The sequence below is a fragment of the Equus asinus genome, chromosome 8, assembly GCF_041296235.1.
Source record: "Equus asinus isolate D_3611 breed Donkey chromosome 8, EquAss-T2T_v2, whole genome shotgun sequence".
Classification (NCBI taxonomy): domain Eukaryota; kingdom Metazoa; phylum Chordata; class Mammalia; order Perissodactyla; family Equidae; genus Equus; species Equus asinus.
Genome location: NC_091797.1, coordinates 27595189 through 27618602, shown reverse-complemented (window position 1 = coordinate 27618602; position 23414 = coordinate 27595189). Strand labels below are relative to the sequence as shown.

Sequence of the window (23414 nt, the reverse complement as noted above, 5' to 3'; positions counted from 1 at the left end):
GTAAACTACGCCAAGCTTTAATCCAAGTTACATAACTTTTATTTCAGTTTAAAAATGGAAAAATAAAAGTCACGCTCAAAGGAAATATTAACTGATAATGGAGCACAGCTGGCCTGGCGTTTGGGGATTACTGCGAAAAAGAGGTTCTTGAGTAGATATTGTTCTGAACCTGTGTTCCTGTAGTAGCGTGAGCCTTCCATCAAGGCTGACTACTGCGCAAGTCTCTGTGGCATTTTGGGTCGGCACTGTGCAGTTGTGCTTGAAAAAGTTTCTGTTTATGTTCGACAAATGCCTGACAATTCAAACAACTGCAGAAACACCTTAGTTATCTAGATTCCAGGTTTACAGCTCCTACAAGCATCCAGAATGCCAATTAGAGAATTAGAGAAAAAGGAAAAAATGAGTGACCGTCAGTGATCAAGGAAGCTTTGAGCATCAGAAGCTGGTGGGGATAGTCCAGAATCACCTAAAATCCAGAGCGTGATATGTGCCATGCTGTGACTGTCCAGTTTGCTGACCAGAAGGAAAGGAGCCCTGTGGTTGGCAGTGTCCGTGGAAGGCCAGCCACATGACAGGAATGTGGGGAAGGGCTGGGAGACTGGATGGAAGAGGAGGAGGGCAGGTCAGGGAGAAGAACCGGGGTGGGGAGGACAGTGAGCGCCTAGAGCAGAGGCAGAAATAGGAGCAACGGCTGCAGCCACCACAGTTAAAGTGAGGACAGGAAAGCAGACCCTGACAGTGGAGGAGAATAATGCAGTGGTCGTAGGACAAACAGCAGCTCCAGCACCTCAGGGACCCTTAAGAATGGCCCTGTGACAAGTAAGTTCTATGGTTTTTGACAAAATAAGCATTGTCCTATGAAGGTTGAGGGAAAGAGGACAGGGTTACAGATCACCAGAAATCCAGTGATGGGAGGTGTTTTCAAAAATGATGTCGGGGTCAGGCATCAGAGGCTGACGCTGGTGAGCCCACACGCCTGCTCACAGTGACCTTTCCTGAGTTGCCAGGTAGAGGTTAAATTGAATTCAGTGCTCTCAGTTTAAAGATGGGTAGGGTACATCATACTCTAGAACATTTTCCATCAGGAGATTATTGAAGTGTTAGAGTTTTTAAGTTTACCTTCCTGCTCACTCATATCATATAGGCCAATGTTCCCTAAACAATGCTTCATGACCCCAGGGGTGGGAACAGGAGCCCCTTGGAAAGGGCCCTTGGCAGATAGGGCTCCTTGGGTCACTTGACTTTGGGAAATGCTTGTCTTGTCGACACATAGTGCACATTCGTGTACAAAGGCTCCAAAAAGCCTTGGAGGAACCTCATGTTTCTCTAACTTACTTGACCATGGAACCCATTTTCCTTGAAATGTCTTATGGGATGATACCGTTTGCAGAATACAGTTAGGAAATGCTGGTTTCAGTTAATCTGGATGTTCTGTGATGAGACCATGTTATAGATAACCTCAGGAGAATTAGATAGGCAGTCCTGCTCCCCTCAGAACTCATTCTGTCTTCTTGCTGATAAAGATGAGATAGCTCTGAGAATTGATGCCCAACGCCAGCCTCATCCAGAGCAGCCTGCCTTGGTAAACCTGCTGAATTGTGATTCACTTACCCAGATGAGGGGTGGAGATGAAGTGCCCCGGTTCAGAGTGGCTCCCGTTGGATGTCAGGTTACAGAGAGGAGTGATAATAACTGCGAGTATTTATGCCAGGAGAGCTAAAAGACCCTCAGAGCAAGATTTGCCTCTGACTCTGTGGGTGTGCCCTGAGTACAGCTCCGCCCGACATCCCTTGCTCGTGCCCAAAAGTATGCCCAGTACCTGACATTCATGTGCTTTCCTGTTGCTGTTTCCCTTCAAGGCTATGCCGGTGCCACCCACTGGAAGGTCTACATTGTGGCCAGAGGGGCCCAGCCTTTGGTCATCTGCGATGGAACCACTCTGTCAGAACTATAGGAAACAGAACTATATAGAGGAACAGCTTTGAGAGCTGAAGACTACTTGAAAGGGGGGAAATAAAAACAAAAACGATGAAACCACTTTCCAGGGGTTGGTTACTTAGTCACCTGCCCTGTGCATGTGTGTGAGCCAGAGGCAGTGGCCAGAGCCCAGCCCTCCCGACTCTTCGAGCCCAACTGCGTGGCCAGGGCTTGGCCAATACCCATCTGTCAGACACCAAGCTCTTCCAGGCCTTTTGGCGCCTCAGCCTTGAGGCTGCCCTTCAGGCAGGGAGCAAGGTTGGTGCCTGCCCTCACTTGCATGACATGATCCCCTCTGCTGGCCCCTTTGCCACGGAGAGGGCAGTCATCAGGTCCTGACTTCAGAGCCATCCTTTACGAGGTCAGCCTGCTTGTCCTGTCTTCCTGGCCACACTATGCTATAATTTTTGGAAAGTAATGGCTGATTAAAGAAGTCTTTGCAGTTTCCCAAGCAGGACAGAATCTAGAACCCGTAAAAAGAGATCAAATAACCTCAAATTGCACTCAAGAAGTGCACTTCTTTCCCAGAGTCCAGGCTTTTGGAGTCTCAGCGATGCCAGACTGGAGTCTGATTAGAACTGAAATCGTGATTCCAGAGGTCACTCTGCTCCATTTGATCAGATTCTTATGCCTCCCTGACTCCCTTTCCCTTCTCCCTGGCCTGTCTGGATGGTTTCTCAGAAGTCGGGCTCCTGCCCGCTCCCTTGGCTGGGCCAGAGCCCTTTCCTGCTGAGGCAGCACTGCTCCTGTCAACTGTGTTGCTTTTCCCAAGTGTCCTCAGAGGGGATGAGTTAGAGTGCTGGCTGGGCAGAGGGTGCCTCCCTGGGTTTGATCTTTAGGCTCCGACTTTGTGCAGGAAAGATGTTTTACAGATGTGTCAAGCTGATGTTGTAATGTGGTTGTGGAAGGAGTTCCAGCCCTGAAGTGTTTGCCAGCTGGGTGTGCGGCTATGTGATCCTCTGTCTTAGAATGAGTTCTCTCTTTGTACCGGAAAACAAGGTGAGGTATTTTTATTGTTTGTAATAATATAAAACTATGTTGTTTTGATTGGATGATTCAGTATGTTCATTGTTTTCCCCAAGTGCTTCTAGTATGTATTAATCAAAAGGTGTAAATATGGACACTCTTTTCTTGTTCCCTTTTTTTTCTTTATTACTCTTTTATCGACACTGTTAAATATCTGGCCCCTGGTCATGCCATCGCCAAGATGAAGAAAAAACAAATGCCGCTGTGGTTCTGAACTGTGGAAATCAAATGGATACAGGAAGTGTCTGTGTCAGAGTTACGGCCCAGAGGCAGACGGTGGTGAGGGAGGGGTGCGACTCCTCGGGGGTCCTCTTCATCCCTGAGGCGCCCCTGCACCTTGTCCCAGGCCCCTTCTCTCCACATCGCGTGAGCAGCAGTGGGGTCCTCGGGCGCTTGAACTGCCTGTTTGTGGGCTCGTAAAAGCCGGGGCGGGTTCACAGAGCTCTGGGTAGAAACAGCCTCCTCCGCCAGCTCGAGTGAAGCTGAGATGAACTGTACCTGAGGGAATTTCTCCTTGAAAGAATCAGCGCCTTGTGTGGATGAATACAGAAAAAACAAAACTTTTTGTACATATAAAAGTCAGGCTTGCTAAGCAGTTAGGATTTAAGAGCTTTTAAATCAGAGGGATCATTTCAAGGCCAGCTTTGTGCAAGCTTTTAGAGCCCTTGCAGTGTCCTTATGGGCGCTGCACACGTGGAAGGATTCTGTGTAAACAAGTTCTTGAGAGGCTTCTCGAAGTTTTCTCCAGTGAGGCCCTTTGGGTGAAGAAGAGAGAGAGTTCCTTAGAAGCAAAGCGACTGTTTTGCTGATTGAGATGTCTGTTTTGTTTTTGTGAATTACTTTGTGTTCTTTACCCATTTCGCTCCTGCCCTTCACACCTTAAATGTTCATAAATACCCATTTCACCTCACCACCTTGCCGACTAAGAACCCCTTGCACGCAGTGGTGTTCTGAGGCATCCCCTAGGACGTCCTTTACGCCCCCGAGCTGTCTGCAGTTCAACAAAGAATGGTACGGCAGCAGACAAGCAGAGCCTGCTGTGCCATGCTGCTTATTTTATTTACAGTCTCTCCAGTTCACAACTGAGTGCAGATCTATGCCGAGGGGGAAATTCTCCACAGGGCTTTGTGCTCTTAGTTGTTGGTTACTTAGAAGTAATTTGCCTTCTTCTCAAGGTAATTCTGATGAGCAGAGTCTACCACTGCCCAGCCCCACAGGAATGGCTTGGGGCTGCCAGCCAGTCCCCTTCTAGGCACCCAAGGCTTTGTGTGCGGGTGCTGCTCCCTTACCTCTCGGCTCCTCCGTGGAAGCAGCAGAAGTCCCTCCGTATGACCCAGTGAGGAAAAGAGAGTCATCAAGATGAGGGAGCAGGGCTGGGGCGCATGCTGGGACCACCTAACCAACTCCCGACCTCCACCACCGCAATAAGAACAAAACCACAGGGCTCTAAGAAGGGAATTTGCTCGTAAATTTGCTAAGAGGTGACATGGCAGTGACTTCCGCACATGGGTTAGGTTCACTTTCTTGCAGGTTCCCAGAGCAGAGATGCCTTTCTCCAGAAATCGTCTCTCAGGGGAGAAAGGATGCTTTGCACCAGTTTGAAGCATTTATGTCCAGATGTCCTGAGGTCTCCAGGAGTCAAGTGTTGAACAGACACCACCCCTGTTCTGGCTTGTAAAAAGAGGCAGAGCCTATCCTCTCCCACTCTCAATCTTTTTAGGGAGGGGAGGGAATAAAATAACAGTGGCTTATGAAAACAAAATCTACCCATTTGATGAAATACAAAACAATTTATGAAATGGGCAGATTTGGGCTCATTTTCTGAGAGAAAGGAAGAATGACATTTGTCCAGTCCATCCCAACTTAGAGTGCCTCAATATACATGATCTCCTTTAATCCTTACTCAGTCCTGTAAAGGAGGTATTGGATCCTTATTTTAAAGTAAGGACACTAGGGCTCGCAACAGTTAACTGTTGCTAGGTTGATAGTGGGTTCCACAGCATATACTTTCCTGCTGCTGCACAGGCTGATGCCTAAGAGTGAAGATGTGGATTTAAGTGACTCAAGTCACCTCCATGGCGTAGGAGAACCGAGGGACAGAATGCTTCAGGTTTGTTTTCAAAACTGTCTTGGACAGAAGTGAAGGAGGGATCTAACCAGATGATTTTTATAAAAATCCTTTCACTTTTTCCCTCTGCATTTGAAAACTGTTTAAGAGTGAGTGTGGCTGGAATACAGCTGTGTCCAGCCATTTTCCTGTCACCACATGTTTCCAGCTGTGTGACCAAAAGAGGTACTTTGCCCAATTCCAGTTGTGGGTCCCCTTGGAGTTTACATCACTTGTTTTTCAGTTCTCAGTTTTCTGTTCCCTTCTTCCAAAATTCAGCCTAGACCTCTGAGTAGGAACAGTTATTTTAAAATAAAATCTCAAGTTTCTTAGCTGGAAGCGATGGCCTCAATCATTTTCATGTAGTCTAGAATGAGAGTTTGGTTATTAACCAGTGGCTTCCATGGTGAACATTCAGAACCTCAAAGCAGATGTTCGCTTCTTATCTTCTCCTTGCCCAGCAGGAGAAGGCCAAGTTGTAGGGAAAGACAGCGAAAGCGCATGTCTCATTGCTTGGAGAGAGGCGATCTTGGCTACCTTTTACAGGGTTTTTTAGGCTTTTGAGTTCTCCTAGCGATGGAAGAGAAACTCTCCTGTGTTCACAAGGCCTATACTCATTGACTTTCAGTGGTGACCCAGCACCCTCAATTGAAATCGGTTGAAGGAAGGGAGTTCCAGAGATGTGCTTAAAATAGTACTTTAGGTTGATATTCTCTGTGTATTTGGACCTGCGCACATTGTATACAGAGCCGATGCACGTCAGGGCCAGGAGGCTAGAAGGTGCAGGTGCTTGTAGCAAGATAAAGCTAACTTCTCACAGGGAGGTAGCCCTGTAGCCGATGAAAAGCGGGAGGCTCTGGGAATGTGCTGCATCACCATCAGCGTGCATACCCCTGGCCTCCTCACCCCCAGCCTCCCGATATCCAGCAGCTTCTTCCACAGAAGCATCTCAGAGGAGATGGACAGGTGTTCTCCCTCTCATGCGCCACGTCTGAGTCCACCCCCCTGGACAAAGTATAACTTTAAGTGCTGGCCTTGGTGAGAAACTCTCCAGCCAGTTTGTCTGTTGTCCAGGTCCCTTAGTGTCTGGTTTCCCGGCCCTGCATAATTTAAGCATTAGAGCTAAATACATCAGTCATTTTTTCTCCCTAGAGACCATGACATGTCTAGAGCTTTTCAGAATAGTGGAGAGAAGAAACGTTATGTAACTCCAGGTGGAGGCCTGGAACTGTCCAGACGTGGTAGGGCTGGCCCAGAGACCATTCCTCCTGCGCTTAGTGTGTCTGTCAGTCAGCTGGCGTCCATCCAAGAGTGAGCCACAGCTGCAAACACCCGAGCAGAGGAGGGAAGCCAGTGTAGTTTTGAGCTTCAAACAGAAACTAGGGAGTCGGGACATCTGCTTTGTGCCAGGCTCAGTTTACCTCGTGACTCCTCACGACAGCTCTGTGGGGTAGGGGAAGTCATCTTGTGAAGCCACCTTCACTCACAGATCAGCAGCGTCCCAGCCTTCGGACTTCAGGCCCTCAGAGCACTTTCAGCCCTTTCAGGAACAAACTGTCACTTATCTATGAGAATTGGTGACAGGAGCAGACAGACACGTGGCATGCCCGGAGAATTTCCAGTCTCATCATGGGCAACCTGCTCTCCAAGCTTCTTTCCGTAGTTTCACCCTCAGAAAAATGCCAGCTGTGGTCTCTTGCCCCTCCCTCCCTCCTGTGGAAAGGTCATTAATGCCTGGGTTGGGGGAGAAGATGGAGAGGCAGAGGTAAGCCAGGAACTCAGTGCTGGGTCTCTTCCCTGCTCCCGGGACAGCTGCAGGTCGTCTTCAGGGAACCAGGTGTGACGGGCCTGTGGCAACACCTGTCCCAACCACGCATGCTCCGAATGGGCTAAGCTGTTAAAATGTGTTCCGTGTCGAGTGTTGACGGTCACTTCATGTGCTGCAAACTTGTAAAAACTTCCACCATGTAAAGAATGTATGTAAATTAAAGTTTTATGTAATGAAAGTTTTTACTTTTTGCAATTAAAAGTGTGTATGTTGGTTGATAAGAACTTTTCTATGCTTGGTGTCATTCTTTAATTTCCAGTTTTCATACCTCAGGAGACTTCTAAGCACATCCTACTCATGAGGCAGGCCTATGGGGCTCTTCTGTGTTCCTCATGGTCACCTGTCCCTGCCTGGGCTTGGTCATCTCGAACGTTCTTACCCAGCTTTGTGCTCGCTTGTGCTCAGGCTCTTTTATCTGCATTCCAGCCCTTTGCCCACAATGGCTTCTGATCTCCTGTTCCCATGAATTCTCAAGTCTCAGGCCTCTTGTTAATACCCTCCCCAGTCCCTGTACTTTGTGCAGAGTTCAAACGAGACCCTGGACGCCTTTTTCCTTCTCACTGGCTGCACATGATCCAGATACCCTCTGTGTCGCCTCACCTGTGAATGTCCTCAGTTCTCACAGGAGGACAGCCAGGCCCCCTTGTTGGCTCACCCCAGCTGCCACCAGGGCCACTCTTGGCACTCAACTCAATGCAGATTTGATTTAAGTCATTTTTATGTGTTCATATTTTTTGTGTAATTTCTTTTTTATATACACAGTTTTATACAGTGTGTTCTCTCTTCTGTTCCATTGACCTATTTGTCACTTCTTTCACCAACACCACGCTGTCTTGTTTGCTGTAGCTTTATAGTCAGTCTTGAAGTCGAGTAGCGTCAGTCCTGTGACTTAGTTCTTCTTCAGCATTGAGTTGGCTGTTCCGGGTCCTTTCTCTTTCCATATATACTTTACAGTCGTTGTCGATAGCCACAACATAACTGGCTGGAATTTTGAATGGGACTGTGTTGAATCTGTAGCCCAAGTGGCGTCCAGGTTGTTTTTAATTAGAAGTTACACCTCCTGTCCCATGATGATATTTTTGAACTTCAGTCTGTCCTTTTTTGCTCAGTTTGAATTCCAGTTTATTACTGCACATTCCTCCAAAATGACACATATCCTTTAAGCTTTCTTAGTAAATCAAACTGACAGGCCTCCAGACACCAGGTTGAAGACAGATATTTCACCAATCTTATTTCTTCAGAATAATGACTTCATTATTTTTGTAAAAATGATACTTTCTTCTTACAAAGAATTGAAGACAGTTTGGATAATCTTACGAAAAGCTCCACCCAGAGTAACTACTAACATTAGGTGAACAGCATTCTAGGTGTCTCAAGGGTATTTCTAGCTAGAAGGCTGGACAGAAGTGCTTTTATTAAAAATGGGACCAGTCATGCTATTTAAAAAATAAAAGTACTAAATCAATTTTCTGTGAATCTACAGAAGAAAAAGAAACTGAAGTAGACATTTGTTCTCCACGAAAGTTCCTAAAAGATCTCCCTGAAGTTAATTTTATGAGAAACATTAAGAAACTAGAATTGTTCCTAATAAAGTTTCCTTTTCAGATGATATGGTTCAAGGCTCTGAAGATGAGGAAGTGGCTCGCTCTTTCTCCCACCTCATCTCTCCCTCTTCCCAATTTCTATTAATTATACCTCTATTGATATTGTCAAAGTCTGTGCATTTCCTTCTGCTCTGAAACCATAATTCTCACAGTTATGTAGCCTTCATTTTATATGTAATCTAATTTGTGACTCAACTACCAGTACTTTTACCATCACTTCTTCGTTCCTGAGTTGTTTTTAAACTCTTGATTGGCTGAATTTCATCATTTTTTCAAGGATGGCTAATGAATGCTGTATTTTCTGTGTTTAAGAATGTTTCTCTGGTCTTAATATACTTGAATACAACTTGGCTGAGTAAAATATTCTTGCACTACACTTTCTTTTACTCAGAACTCTGGAGATATTTCTCCATTGTCATTTGGCAGCATTGACTATTGGTAAGAACAAAACTGAGTCCAGTCTAAGAATCCCTTTTAAAATGAACGTGACCTTCTGTCTTTCTGTTTTTGTGAGGAAGATTGGCCCTGAGCTAACACCTGTTGCCAATCTTCATCTTTTTGCTTGAGGAAGATTGCCGCTGAGCTGACATCTGTGCCAGTCTTCCTCTGTTTTGTATGTGGGAACCCACCACAGCATGGCTTGATGAGCAGTGTGTAGGTCCGTGCTCAGGATCCAAACCTGTGAACCCCAGGCTGCCGAAGCAGAGTGTGCGAACTTAACTGCTAAGCCAGTGGGCCAGCCCCTTCTTCCTCTTTTTTATTTTTTTAATCTGTATGCCTGAAGAATTCTATATTTCTTGTTCTTTATCAGTTTTTCCTGGAACAGAGTGTGCTCTTTTGAGGTGCAAGTCCATTCTTCACTCCAGGGAAAATGTCTTGTATTTTCTTCCTTACTACTTTCTTTTCCATTTGTTAGGTTCTGTTTCAGATTCTATATTTATTTGTTTCATTGTCTTGATGTTTTGTAAATTTTCTCTCTTTTTAGTACTTGTCTTTCTTACCATGATTATCTCAAGGCTTCTTTCTAAATCAAAGTACTTTTTAGCTCTATCTATTCAGTTTCTTGTTATTTCTGATGTGTTAGATTTATAAAAGTGCTCTCAGTTCCCTTTTGATCTCATTCTGTCATTTCATCTTTTCTTACTTTCTTGATTTCATGTTGTTATTAAATTTTTCTATAGCTCAAAATGCTAAGGGAATTTTTTTTTAGTTCCTTGGATTAAATTTTCTTCTAGACTAGTTTCCATCCATCATATGTTCCTTTCTTTTATCATTCGTTTTTCCGTGTATCTGTGTAGCTATCGTGCTATTTCTTTTCAGTGTCTCATGCTTAATGTGGCAGCTCTGACCAGACCTTTGCTTCTGTATAATCTGGGTAGATTCTCAATTCTAACAGTATCCGTACCCACCACTAGGATCTAACAAAGGTTAACATTCTACCATATTAACAAACTATTGATTCACACAATCCGGTTAGTGCTTGCCACAAAAGCCCCACTCTTGCTCTTTCGTAACTGAGGTTCTCCCCAGGTGGACAGCTGAGACTCTCTCCTTCCCTTCCTGACCTGGAGTCGACTTTCTCCTTCTTCACTCTGTCCTCATCGGGAAGTCACATTTTCTTAACTGTCAACCATATTCCATCTTCTCTTGTCTAAAAAAAATCCTTATTTTCCACCCCTACCAAGAGAAAGTACTGAAAACTAAGTTAACGAAAACCTGGTAAATGTAAGAAAATACAGCATTAATGGAAAAACCAGTAGACTAACAGCCCTTCTTTTCCAACTGCTCGGGCACACACCCGCACACACGGCCCCCTGCCCCTCAGGAGCCATCTGGCGGTGGAAGGGCTGGGGAGTTGGAGCCGGAGGCCTAGGAGTGGCGGGAAGCCCAGTCCTGGCTCCCAGGGAGGTCCACTCACCTCTCTGGTTTTGGTTTTCCTAATCATTAAATGCAGCCAATCCTGTCTTCAGAGGTCAGTATGAAGAGGCACCCCTGAGACCGTGTGTGTGAAGGACCAGCTCTCCCTGCGCAGCAGGTACTCTAGGCGCACTCTCCGTTTTCCTCCCGTCCTCAGCCTGTTTCCTCTCTGCCCTCCACTGTGGACATCCTCGAAGTCACCAAGGCCAGAGCTGGACCAGACCCAAAGGATTCTCAGACTGCCCCGCTCCTTTTTTATGAATAGGTGACGAAGCTGAGGCCCGTAGTTGGTGGCTGAATTGGGAGGAGAGAACCCATCCAGTGCTCCTGACCACCAGTCCTCTTAAGTTGCTGGGAATACTGTCTATTTCTCCTCCCCGCCCCCCTCCGTAGTTCTCTCCCTGGCTCCCCTTAGCCCAGTTCCATCCTGAACCTTCTGTAAAAACCTCCTGAAGGGTATCACCTCTCAGCCCGCACTGGACTCTACCTTCATCCTCTTTGCTCACTCCCAGCATTTAATGCTTTCCTTCACCCTCTCTGGCCTGGGTTCGCAGGACAGTTTTCAATTGAGCCCATCCCCTGCTCTTCTAGAGGCCACACCCCTCAATATTCTGCGGTCGCCCTCTACTCTCTCCTGCCCTCTGCTTCCCTAAGGTGGCTCGGATGGACAGAGGCGCCCACCTTCTCCTTCCACCCGCACAGATCCCTTCCTCGCTGAAGAGCAAACTCTACACAGGTGTGCAGCCCGACTGCATACTCAGGAGGCCTCGGAGAGAACTGTCCTGTCCCAGAAGATTCTCTTGGCCCCCAGGCACCCCCACCCCTGCCTGGACCCTCAGTGCCAGGCAGCTCTGGCCCTGCCAGTCTCCAGGCATCTCCGGTCCGGAGCTGGACAAAGCACCGAGGGCTTCCTGTGTTAGGCTTCCTCCAGATGTCCAGCTTTGGGCCCTGGGGGTTAAAGAAAAGAATATGGGCCTGGCCCCTTGAGGGTTTATGATCTTGTTAGGAGACACAGGGAATAAAGGTAAGGTGCTTTTTAAGAATTAAACATTGGGAAGTTAGATGCTGTCTGAGAATTAAACCATAAATCAATACAAAATCAGAACAGAAACGTAAAGTCATCTGAAGAAATGGTTCCCAGACTTGACTGAAATCAGAAGGGAGATACAACACAGAGAAACATTAATGTCAAGATTGTGCCCATCAGATGAGGAGAGTGGCCATTAATGGAAGCCCAGAGAAAGGAGAGCCTTAGAGGCAGATGCTGTATGGCCTGACTGGGGAGTCAGGGCCCCCCAGGTGGTTGGCATAAGCGTCCTGGCCCCTGTCAGGCCTACCCCTGTTGCATCAATGGTGCTCCAGGCCATTGATGCCTGATTCCTGTCAACAAGCCTCAGATTCTATAGCAAGCATCTCTTTTCTCTGCCTGCCTGCTCACCGAGCAACCTTCTAATAAATTGGCTTCCCATGTGGTGTACCTCCAGGAGAGAAGTGTAATTCTATGAATGGACATTCCTGTCTATGTGTGTCAGTCTCTTGTGAGGTGTTCAGATGAGCACGTACTCCGGGGCCTCTAGGGCGGTGATCTTGTGAGATGAGGGCCAGACCTGCACTGAGGTTGGTCCTCCCACCTCCAGGTCCCCTTTCCAGGCCTCCAGGAAGCCAGCCACAACTGCCCCCTCACTCCTGGTGAACCCCAACCTTGCCTGCACCTCTCTTGATTCCAGAGCTCCATCCATACTGAGCTGCAAGAGGAAGGCGGAGAGCTGGAAAGTGGGGTAGATGAAGTCGCCAGCGAAAGCCAGGCTGTGAGCTCCAGGAGGGCAGTTCTTCGTGAGTGTTTCCTGAATGGATGAAACACTAGCCCCCCAAAAATGAGGCCTGAGCTGGACCCTCCAATATATTAGTGGACTAAGCATGGAGGGGCAGGGAGACAGACATGCCAGAATGAGAGGATGCTTGCTTTACATGGAAAATGAGGCACAGAGGTGAGAACAGCATGATGATGCAGAAGACTGCAAGGAGGTTGGCAAACACAGGGAGTCATGGGGCAGGCCAGGTTGTGGGGGCCTGGGTCCAAGCAGAGGAGTTGAGATCAGATGCGACAGGCAATGAGAGCCATCAGGTTCCTGAGAAGGAAACACCCAGGTGAAAGTGGTGTTGGAGAACATGAGCCTGGCTGGGTGGGCTGATGGGTGCCAGGAGAAGAATGAGTGTGCGCAGGGGCAGAGACCAGGCGGGGCAGGCAGCCAGGAGGCAACGGAATAACCTGGGCTCAGGGTCATGGGACTGTCCACCGCTGGAACTGAAGGAGTCAGGGAAGACACACAGACATTGTACAAAGAGGACTGCTGCAGCATCATTTGTATTAGAAGACAAAAAGGAAAACAGCCCAAAGGTCCATCAGTAGGAAAATGGGTCAATTGACGGCTGTGTATTCACACAATAGACTATTATACAGCAGGGAAAACGAGCAGGGTACCTCTACGTGCCTTGACTTCAAGAAATCTCGAAAAAGAGAGAAAAAGAAAGAGAAAAATTTTAGAAGGATCTATCCAACACAGTAGCCACTAGCCACATGTGGCTATTTAAACTTAAATTTATTAAAGTAACAAATACAGTTCCTTAATCACTAGTCACATTTCACCTGCTTGATAACCACATGCAGTTAGTGGCTACAGTGTTGGACAGTGTGGCTAAAGAACATTCCCACCCTCACAGAGAGTTCCTTTGGACAGCACTGATGTTTTAAAACATACAAAATAATATTTACATATCGGGTGTGGATAGAGACTGTGTAGTTGAAATACAATGGAAATCATGCAAATGTCAAACAGATTCAGACGGAGGTTACCATCTGGGAAGGCAAGAGTGTTCAGGGTCAGAGAAGGGATGCTGGGGGCCTCCACGTTCTAGCTCTGAAGCCAGGTGGTAGCTGTGTGGGTGCTTGTGATATTATCATCTATATAGAAATTTTTTTTTGAGGAAGATTAGCCCTGAGCTAACATCTGCCAATCCTCTTCTTTTTGCTGAGAAAGACTGGCCCTGAGCTAACATCCGTGCCCATCTTCCTCTGCTTTATATGTATGATGCCTGCCACAGCACGGCTTGATGAGCGGTACATAGGTCCACGCCCCGGATCTGAACGGGCAAACCCAGGGCCACTGAAGTGGAACATGCAAACTTAACCGCTGCACCACCGGGCCGACCCCTTATTATCTATATTTTCATATGCCTGAAGCATTTCATAGGAAAAGCATTTTTAAAGAAGATGGACTGGATGAGGGACACTGTGACGGAGACGGAGTACAAGACAGGCAGGAAACCAAAACGGCTTGAATTTCTTGTCTGGGAAACTGGGGGAAGGGGACTGGCTGTGGGACATCTGGCCTTCCTCATCCTGGTATCCACACCGTCCCACGTGTGCCATTCTGATCTCTTGTTGCTACCACCATCCTACGTCCTCATAGACACTCTTCTCTAGTTCTCATTGCCGTGGTTTCCTGGCCTCCAGACAGCTGTGACGGGGTCAAGCACAAACATCCGCACAGACTGGCCTCCTGCTGGTGGCACACACCTCTTGGGTGTCCCTCCTGCTTGCCTAGCCACAGCCCCCAGCGTTCTGACCCCTTCCCACAGGCTCCTGACTCCAGCTTCAGAGCCAAGCTGGCCCCACACGCCTAAAGAGGGCTGCTTTTGTCCCATGAGAGTCCCAGCGAGGCCTGGGACAGCTGTGCTCTGTCAGGAATTTGTCTGCTCCAGGAAGCCAGTGGCCCAGGGGAGGTCTGGGCCAGGTGCCCAGCCCTGCTGAGGCCAAGGGCTCCCGGCCACAGGCTTTGGGCATTGGCTGAGCTTGGCATTTTAGCGGGGAGAGGGAGCCTCCGTCCCCACTGGGCGATGAAGAGCCAGGGCCTGGTTAAAATTTGGAGTCGGCTGGGCAGCCAGGCCCTCCTCTTTGGGGCGATACGTTACAGTCCCTGCTGTGAGGATGATGTCCTCTTCTCAGAGGCCCTCAGGCCCTATTGGAACCATGAGACCCCAGACCAGGAGATTAGCAGATCCCATTCAGCCCCGGCCGAGGCGGAGCCTCCTGCTCTTTCCACCTATTTGAAACAGCTAAGTGTTTGACCTTCATTTCACTGAATCACCCCAGTGATTCTCTGAGGCAGGTGTTATCATCCATCTTACATATGAACAAAGTGAGCTGTGAGGGTGTAGATCATTTGTCCAGCTAGCGAATGAGTCAGGATTAGAGCCTAAAAGGGTCTGATCTGCTTCCGCCTCTCAGCTCTCTTGGCTTTTTTCTCTCCCTTCCTCTGGTGCCCGTCCAGCCTCCCTGTCCTTCTGTCTGTCTCTGCGCCATTCTGTGTGACTGTCCTCTGCTCCCCTCTCCTGGCCCCATCTCCCATCTCCTCTTCCCCCCTCCTTCCCCGTCACGGAGAAAAGGAAGGATTATTTTTAACAGACTAGTCTCATCTACTGAGTCAAGTTTGAAGCCCACCATTCTTATTTTTAAATGTGTTCAATCATTCAAATTTCTTTTTTTTTTTTTTAATTAAAAAATACCTAAACCAAATCAGATTGCCTCTCCTTGCCTGTTCAGAAAAGGGTTCTCACCCCAGGTTTATATCCTGGCCCATCTTAGCTGGGCTTCGAGAGTCCAAGGAGGACAAAGACCTGGCCCTGTCCCGGAAGCTTTCCTTCTCTCTGGGAGGACAGGACCCAGAAACACAAAGACAATTCACCATACAGAGAAGGTGGGCTTCCCAGAGCGTCCCTGAGGGGCAGACACTGTGGGTTCCAGGCAAGTAAGGCATGTGCCCTCAGGAACTCAGGCCTACCTGGCTCACAGGAGACGGGTGCCCCCTCCATGTGGGCTCCCTTCCCCGGGGACACCCCCAACACCCCACCATCTTAGGGGGAAGACTGTGTGGAGAGGAGTCCTTGAAACTGCTCCAGGGAGAAAGAATTCAGAAGGGGCTTACAGGGTTTCCATGAACAGGTGTCACCTTCAGTTTGATGCAGGAGTGACAAGAAGGAGGTGTTGGGGGTGAGGGTAAGGGGGTGCAAAGGCAAGGAGCAGCTCCATAAACCGGGAAAGCGTGAGGCACTGAGGGGAACGAGAGACACTTCTAGTCTCCTGAGACCCCCCACATATAAGCCCCATAAAGCCAGCAATGACGAGCTTTTGGGTGGGACCATTCCCATATCAGTCCCCTCATCTTTCCTTCCCAGCCATGCCAGACAGAAGGAGGCCTGGCGAGGTTCAGACCTCCCCAGGTGGTCCACGACAAGCTGCAGCTCTTGCATCTCTTGCTTAGGGCTGAAGGGAGTGCGAGGGATGAGGTAAACCAGATGAGGGGCAAAACTTTGATTCAGAAGGAGAAAGGGGAAAAGGAAAGGAGACTGTGGTTGCAGCTGCCTGAAATGCGGTTCTGAAAAAGCAGGAGGGCAGTTTCCAGGTGAGGGGGCGGAGGAAGAGGCGTGAATCCAATGGGTGAGAGGAAAGGAGGCCTGGCATTTTCTTCTCTATGACCCCCTGATTCAGAACTGTCTATTTTCAGCATTTTGAATAGACTGGTCCTCTGATGCTGTCTGAGGCACTTGTCTGTCCTTTAAAATGATCTCCCCGTTTTTCTCACTGCCTGCTACCCCTGGTTTGCAGTTCACCGGGGTGGATCTAAAGTAAAATTTCATAGCAGCTCCACTATCATTGTACCATCAAGGGGCTGGGACTGCGAAAGCCAGGCTTCCAGGTGGTTTGGATTCAGTGCTGGTGACCTTTTGTTTCCATGAGAACATAGAACGTGGCAACCAGCAATCTGGCCTGAGCCTGACGTTTAAATTCTAATAAAGGAGCAAGCTGAGCTACAGCGGTGAGAATGGAAACAAAGAAAATAACATCCACATTATAAGAAAAAGCCTTGTGGCCCAAAGGCGAGTGACTCAGAGTTATTTATAAGACCCCACAAAGGTCGATCACCTGATGTCTAACCTTGGGAATTGGATGAGTCAATGTCAGCACAGCTACTCTAGGGAATATCTTGCAAACATCGAAAGTGGTAGTTATAAAGATACAAAGGAAGTTGGAGAAGTTATTTATGATAAGTTATCTGGGAAAAAATCAGGACCCAACGTTTTACATGTGCTGTTGTTTCATCAAGGGAAGAAAAAGAAAAGATCCTAGGTCTGTGCTTCTCAAACGATCCGTGGTGAAGGACCAGTTTGTTTTCGTAAAATTTCCAGTCCATCACAAACCAATAGTTTTATAAAACACCATATAAATAAATGACAAACATATATCCATCAAAGGACTATATCTAAAATATATACTAAAAAAACTCTCAAAGCTCAACAGTAAAAAAACAAACAAAGCAATCCAATTAGAAACAGACAGATGAACAGACACTGCATCAAAGAGGATGGCAAATCAGCACATGAAAAGACGTTCACGTCTTTATCCGCTAAGAAATGCAAATTAAACCCACAGTGAGATCTCCCTACACTCCTATTAGAATGGTGAGTCAGTTTCCTAGGGCTGCACAACAAATTACCACAAACCGCGTGGCTTAAAACAGCAGAAATTTATTCTCTCACAGTTCCGGGGGCCCGAAGTCTGAAGTCAAGGTGTCCTCAGGCCCATGCCCCCTCCAAAAGCTCTAGCAAAGAATTCTTCCTGGCCTCTTTCAGCTTTGAGGCTGCTGGCAATCCTTGTGTTCCTTGGCTTGTAGCTGCATCGCTCCAATCTCTGCCTCCATCATCCTATGGCCTTCCTATAAGGTCACCAGTCATCAGATTTAGGGCCCAGTATGAATCCAGTATGACTTCACTTTAACTGGATTATGTCTGTAAAGACGCTATTTCCAAATAAGTTCATATTCCTCGGTACTGGGGGTTAGAACTTGAAGATATCTTTTAGGGGGACATAATTCAACCCATGATAACAGCTAAAATAGAAAACAGAGATAACCACAAATGTTGACAAGGATGTGGAGGAACTAGACCTCTCATCCAGTGCAGCTGGAAAACAGTTTGGCAGTTTTTATAAAACTAAATATGTATTTACCATATGACCTAGTGATTGTCTTCTTGGACATTTATCTCAAAGAAATGAAAACACATGTTTACTCAAAACTCTGCATACAGTGTTCACAGCAGCTTTATTCATAATAACCAAAAAACTGGAAACAACCCAAATGTCTTTCAACCAGTGAATGGTTAAACAAACTGTGGTACATCTATACCATAGGATACTACTCAGCCATGTAAAGGAAAGAGCTGTTGATACATACAACACCCTGCATGGATCTCAAAGGCATTTATGCTTAGTGAAAAGCCAATCTCAAAAGATTGTACACTATATGATTCCATTTATATAATACTCTTGAAATGACCAAACTATAGCTATGGAGAACAAAGTTGTGGTTGTCAGGGGACAGGGTTAGGGGTGGGGGTGAGACTGTGAAGGGTTAGCAGGAGGGAGTTGTTTTCAGCTCTGTATCTCGGCTGCATCAGGATGCCTACACGAATCTGAGATCAAATTGCATGGAACCACACACACCTACACGTATATGCACTCACACGTACATGGGTGAGTGAAATAGGAACAAGGTCTGTGATTCAGTCAACAGTACTGTACCAATGTCAATTTCCTTGTTTTGATATCGTACCACAGTTATCTAAGATAGCACCATTGAGGGAAGTTAGGTAATGGGTTCATGGGACTCTCTGTGTTATTTTTGTGGCTTTCCGTGAGTCTATAATTATTTCAAAATAAAAAGTTAAAATAATTAATTAGAAAAACAAAGTGAAAAGCAGATATATAAAATATAAGCCCCATTTGCTTCAACCACAGATTCAGTAGACATAAAACAACTGTGTCAAATTGCTGTGAGACTTTCTCAATGCCCACTCTAGTTTTCTGCACCTGTTGTGCTGAGGAACAGTAATGAACATCCGGCAGAAGGGCGCCAGGCCATGGACCACACTTGGAGTAGCACCTGCTCAAGGACTAGAAGCCAATACTAGAGGCGGAATTTTTCTCCCTTTTTGGATTAATTTTTTGGGGTGGAGTTATACTGCTATTCAAAATGAAACGATTTAAAATACGTATAGATAATAATGCAAAAGAAAATATACATTTCCTCTCAGTCCTGGTTTACAGATAAAAACGCAGTTCGTGGAAACCACAGCCAATCCTCCATGTGTCTGATTCTGTCATTTCTCCCTCCCTCTCCCTCTCGCCTCACTTCACCTCCTGTCCTCCACTCCTCTCTCTCCCCATCTGCTTGCCTCAACCTCCCTCTCTCCCTAGCGGCAGGTCCAGGCTCTTGTCCCAGCCCCACCGCCCCCCAACATTGGGGAAATCACTTTATCTCTCTGGGCATCAGTTTCCTTGTGTGCGGTGATTCTGAGACCCACCTCAGAGCGGTCATATGAGAAGTAAATGAGGTCACCCACATGGCGAGGGCTCTGAGAGCTGCGTGGGACAGTGCACGTGCGGAGCAGGGCTCTCTGGCTGCATGCCCCTGGTCCCCAAACCCTCTGGCTGGCTCCAGTCAGCCTCCCAGTCTCTGTTCCCATCTCACTCTCCCCTCTCAGGCTCCCCAGTCTGCACCCCCCTGCACTACTCACACCAGCGACCCTGCCCCTCAGAGGTGTGTGTGTCCTCCCCTTACAGCTGCGAGCTCACCCAGGCCACGGGTGCTCCTCTCCCAGAGGAAAAGCCAGGCTAGGCTGCTGTATTTTTTCTCTGTTACAACTTGAGGCCCTGTAAGTTCTCCCATCTGTAATAATAATACTAATAATGACAAACGCGTTCACAATGGCTGACTTGATGAGCACAGGACTACCCCAAGTCCTATCCATGTGCTAACTCATTTAATGCTCACAGCCATCCTATGAGGGAGGTTCTGTTCTAAACCCAATTTACAGATGAGGAAGCTGAGGCCAGCAAGCAGGGAAATAGCCTGCCCAAGGCCACCCAGCTGGCAAGCCCCACACTCTCATCCTCAATGCTATACGTTTTTTCTGGTGGGCCTCCTGCTTCATGACAGTGGGGACCAGCTCTGTCTTATTCACCCGGCTCAGAGCCTGGCACAATGGAGAAGCTCTGTAAAATTTTTGTTGAATGAATGAACGAATGAGTGAATGCTGTCCATTGTGCTGAGCCTACATAGCTATTTTTCCCTGCTGTAGAGGAGCCAGGCAGAGGCCATGGAGGCAAGCACACCAGGGCAGCCTGTAGGACCCGTGCCTGCTTCTGCCCAGGAGGCGTCTGAGAACTGTGTCCTCCCCAGTCCTGAGCCCAGCACCTCCCAGGCCAGGTCTGCAGCACTTTGACTCCCTGGGAAGTCTCTGTTTTCTTCTAAGTCTCCTTATTTCTGTCTCAAGCCCAAGCCGTCGGGCATTCGCCAAGTTCTCCTGTCCACAGAAGAAAGACACCCGTCTCACAGCTTCGTCAGCTAAACGTGCTGGGAGAGCTGCCCGGGGCCTGGGCTGTAGGTCTGATCTGGTCTCCCTGTTTTCTCTCCTCCACTCTGATTTTCCCCCAATAGTCTCTCCGCCCCGCCCACAGACTAGCCCATTTTCCTGGACTCCCTAATTCTCTCCTGCACCATGCTCTACTCTGCCGCCTAAGTCTTTCTTCTTCCTTTTTCAGCTACCCACTTATTTCCTTAGTTATTTTAAATACAGTTATTTGAAAATCTTTCAGATTGTTCTATCATCTCAATTTTGGGGGACAGAAATCCTCCCGTTTGTGTTGTATGCCGCTGCTCACGGTAGCTCAGTTCCACACGTGTTTCATAACTTTTGATTGTGAGAGAAGCTGGGCATTCTTTTCCCCCTCATGGACGGCCCAAGTGGCCTGGGTTGTGAGAGCTCCCTCCAGACCCGATTTTACCTTTGTGTCTGCCCCCCACCACTACTCAGCTCACCTCACTCTGGACCAATTTAAGAATTCCCAAGGTTTTAAAAAATATATTATTATTGTGGTAAAATATGCATAACAAATTTTACTATCTTAACTGTTTCTGTGTGTACAGGTCAGTGGCATGAAGCACATTCACATTGTTGTGGGACCATCACCACCATCCATTTCCAGGACTTCTTCATCTTCCCAAACTGAAACTCTGTACTCATTAAAAAAAAATAACTCCTCATTTCCATCTTCTCCAGTCCCTGGAAACTACCATTTTACCTTCTGTCTCCATGAGTTTGACTACTCTTGATCCCTCACATCAGTGGAATCATGCAGTATTTGTCCTTTTGTATCTGACTTATTTCACTTGGCATAATGTCTTCAAGGTTCATCCATGTGGTAGCTTGCATCAGAATTTCGTACCTTTTTAAGGCTGAATAATATCCCATTGTATGTATAGAACACATTTTGTTTATCCGTTCATTAATTGATGGGTGTTTGAGTTGTTTCCACCTTTTGGCTATATGAACATTGGTAGACAAATATCTATTCGAATCTCTGCTTTAAAGTCTTTTGGACATATACGCAGAAGTGGAATTGCTGGATCATAAGGTAATTCTGCTTCATTTTTTGAGGAACCACCGCACTGCCTTCCACAGTGGCTGCACCATTTTTACGTTCCCAGCAGCAATGCACAAGGGTTCCAATTTCAGTACATCCTTGCCAACCCTGACTATTTTCTGGGGTTTGTTTCCTGTTTTTTATAATAGTCATCCTAACAGGTGTGAAGTGCTATCTTATTGTGGTTTTGATTTGCATTTCCCTAATGACTAGTGACATTGAGCATCTTTTCATGTGCTTTTTAGCCCCTTGTGTATCTTATTTAGAGAAAAGTCTATTCAAGTCCTTTGCCCATTTTTTAATCAGGTTCTTTGGGATTTTTTTGTTGCTGAATTGCAGGAGTTGTTCATACATTCTAGAGACGAATGCCTTATCAGATATATGATTTGAAAATCTTTTCTCCCATTCTCTGAGTTACCTTTTCACTCTGTTGATTATGTCTTTTGAGACAAAATTTTTAAATTTTAAATCCAATTTATCTATGTTTTCTTTTGTTGCCTATGCTTTTGGTATCATACTCAAGAAATCCTTGCCAAATCCAGGGTCATAAAGTTTTTCCCCTATGTTTTCTTCTAAGAGTTTTGTCGTTCTGGCTCTTATGTAGGTTTTTGATCCATTTTGAGTTCATTTTTATATATGGTATAAAGTAAGGGTCAACTTCATTCTTTTGCATGTGCATATCCGGTTTTCCCAACACAATTTGTTAAGAAGACTGTCCTTTCTCCACTAAATAGTCTTGGCACCCTTGTCAAAAGTCATTTGATCATATGCCCGAGGGTTTATTTCTGGGCTCTCTAGTCTATTCCGTTGGTCTATAGGTCTGTCTTTATGCCAATACCACACTGTTTTGTTTACTGTAGCTTTGTAGTAAGTCTTGATACTTTAAGTATGAGACCTCCAACTTTGTTTTTCAAGATTGTTTTGGCTATTTGGGGTCCCTTGAGATTCCATATGATTTCTGGGGATGGATTTTTTTATTTCTGCAAAAAATTATCATTCAGATTTTGATAGGCATTGCATTGAATCTGTAGATTGCTTTGGGTAGTATTAAGACTTCTAATCTATGAACATGGGACGTCTTTCCATTTATTTGTGTCTTCTTTAATTTCTTTTTTTTTTTTTTAAAGATTTTATCTTTTTCCTTTTTCTCCCCAAAGCCCCCCAGGACATAGTTGTGTATTCTTCGTTGTGGGTCCTTCTAGTTGTGGCATGTGGGACGCCGCCTCAGCGTGGTTTGATGAGCAGTGCCATGTCCACGCCCAGGACTCGAACCAACGAAACACTGGGCCGCCTGCAGCGGAGCGCGCGAACTTAACCACTCGGCCACGGGGCCAGCCCTTCTTTAATTCCTTTCAGCAACCTTTTGTAGTTTTCAGTGTATAAGTCTTTTGCCTCTTTGGTTGAGTTACCTTCTAAGTAATATATGCTTTTTCTTGCTATTGTAAATTGAACTTTCTTAATTTCCTTTTTGGATTGTCCGTTGTTAGTGTATGGAAATACAGCTTGGTTGTGTGTGTTGATTTTGTATCCTGCAACTTTGCTGAATTTTTTAATTAGTTCTAATGGTTTTTGGGGTTTTTTGGGTAGAATCCAAGTTGTTTTCACTTTTGCTTTTGTTTTTGTACCCAGGGCCTAAGCAGGGACAGTTTACTTGCCATCTTCCAAAGCCAGTGAGTAGGCTTTTTCTAGGTCTAAATTCACTGAGAATGGGGACCTCAAGGATCCCAGCTAAACTCAAGAGTACTTGTTCCAGCCTCCTGCTTCGTGAAGACCAAGACCTTGGTGCTGGCCCCTGGGTGGTCATTACAATGCAAGCGCTTGGCCACTGGGCCTATTTCTCTTCCAATGCCCTCCCTCAGAACTCCTGCTAGCAGCACCAGCTCACTCACCCCTCTGCTTTTCTGCTCTCCCTTGATTTCAAAACCACATTCTAACTTCCTACATATTCAGAACAGGAGGGGTCCCAGCATCCCACTTCCAAATGGGCACCTCAAGCACATGCATTCACATGTATTCAAAGGGCATAGGGAAGCAAAAAGTGAAAAGCCCTATTTCTCGATACGGCTAGAGTGGGAAACACTGGATCCCTCCCCCCATTCACAGAAGTCCTGCCTCCCCATCAGGCTGGGAACTGGCCAAGGCCACGCCATGTGGGTGGCCATTGTCTGCTGTTACTGAGGGCCTACTATGTGCCAGATACTGTACTGGGTTCTTCACATGCATTTGACCTTATTTAATCCCCCTTCCAGCCCTATGAGGTAGGTACTTTTACTGTCACTGATTCAGCTGAGAGAACTGCCAAAAACAGCCTAGCGAAGGAGCAGAACCAGGAATTGGACTTAGGTTGGCCCAACATTTACCAAATACATCCTGTCTTCCTCTGTCCTTCCACAAGCCTCCTGTAGTTTCCTC

General features: G+C 46.6%; 1 protein-coding gene across 4 annotated transcripts in view; it reads left to right on the top strand.

Moving 5' to 3' along the window:
* The window catches only part of C8H6orf89 (chromosome 8 C6orf89 homolog), a 35760-nt gene extending 28598 nt beyond the window's left edge, over positions 1–7162 (top strand). For all 4 annotated transcript variants that reach the window (XM_014830911.3, XM_014830912.3, XM_070514997.1 and 1 more), the window contains one exon: positions 1860–7162. In XM_014830911.3, coding sequence (XP_014686397.1) covers positions 1860–1954 — 95 coding nt within the window. In that variant the 3' untranslated portion in view covers positions 1955–7162. The remainder of the gene's footprint in view (positions 1–1859) is intronic.
* Positions 7163–23414: the final 16252 nt, after the last annotated feature.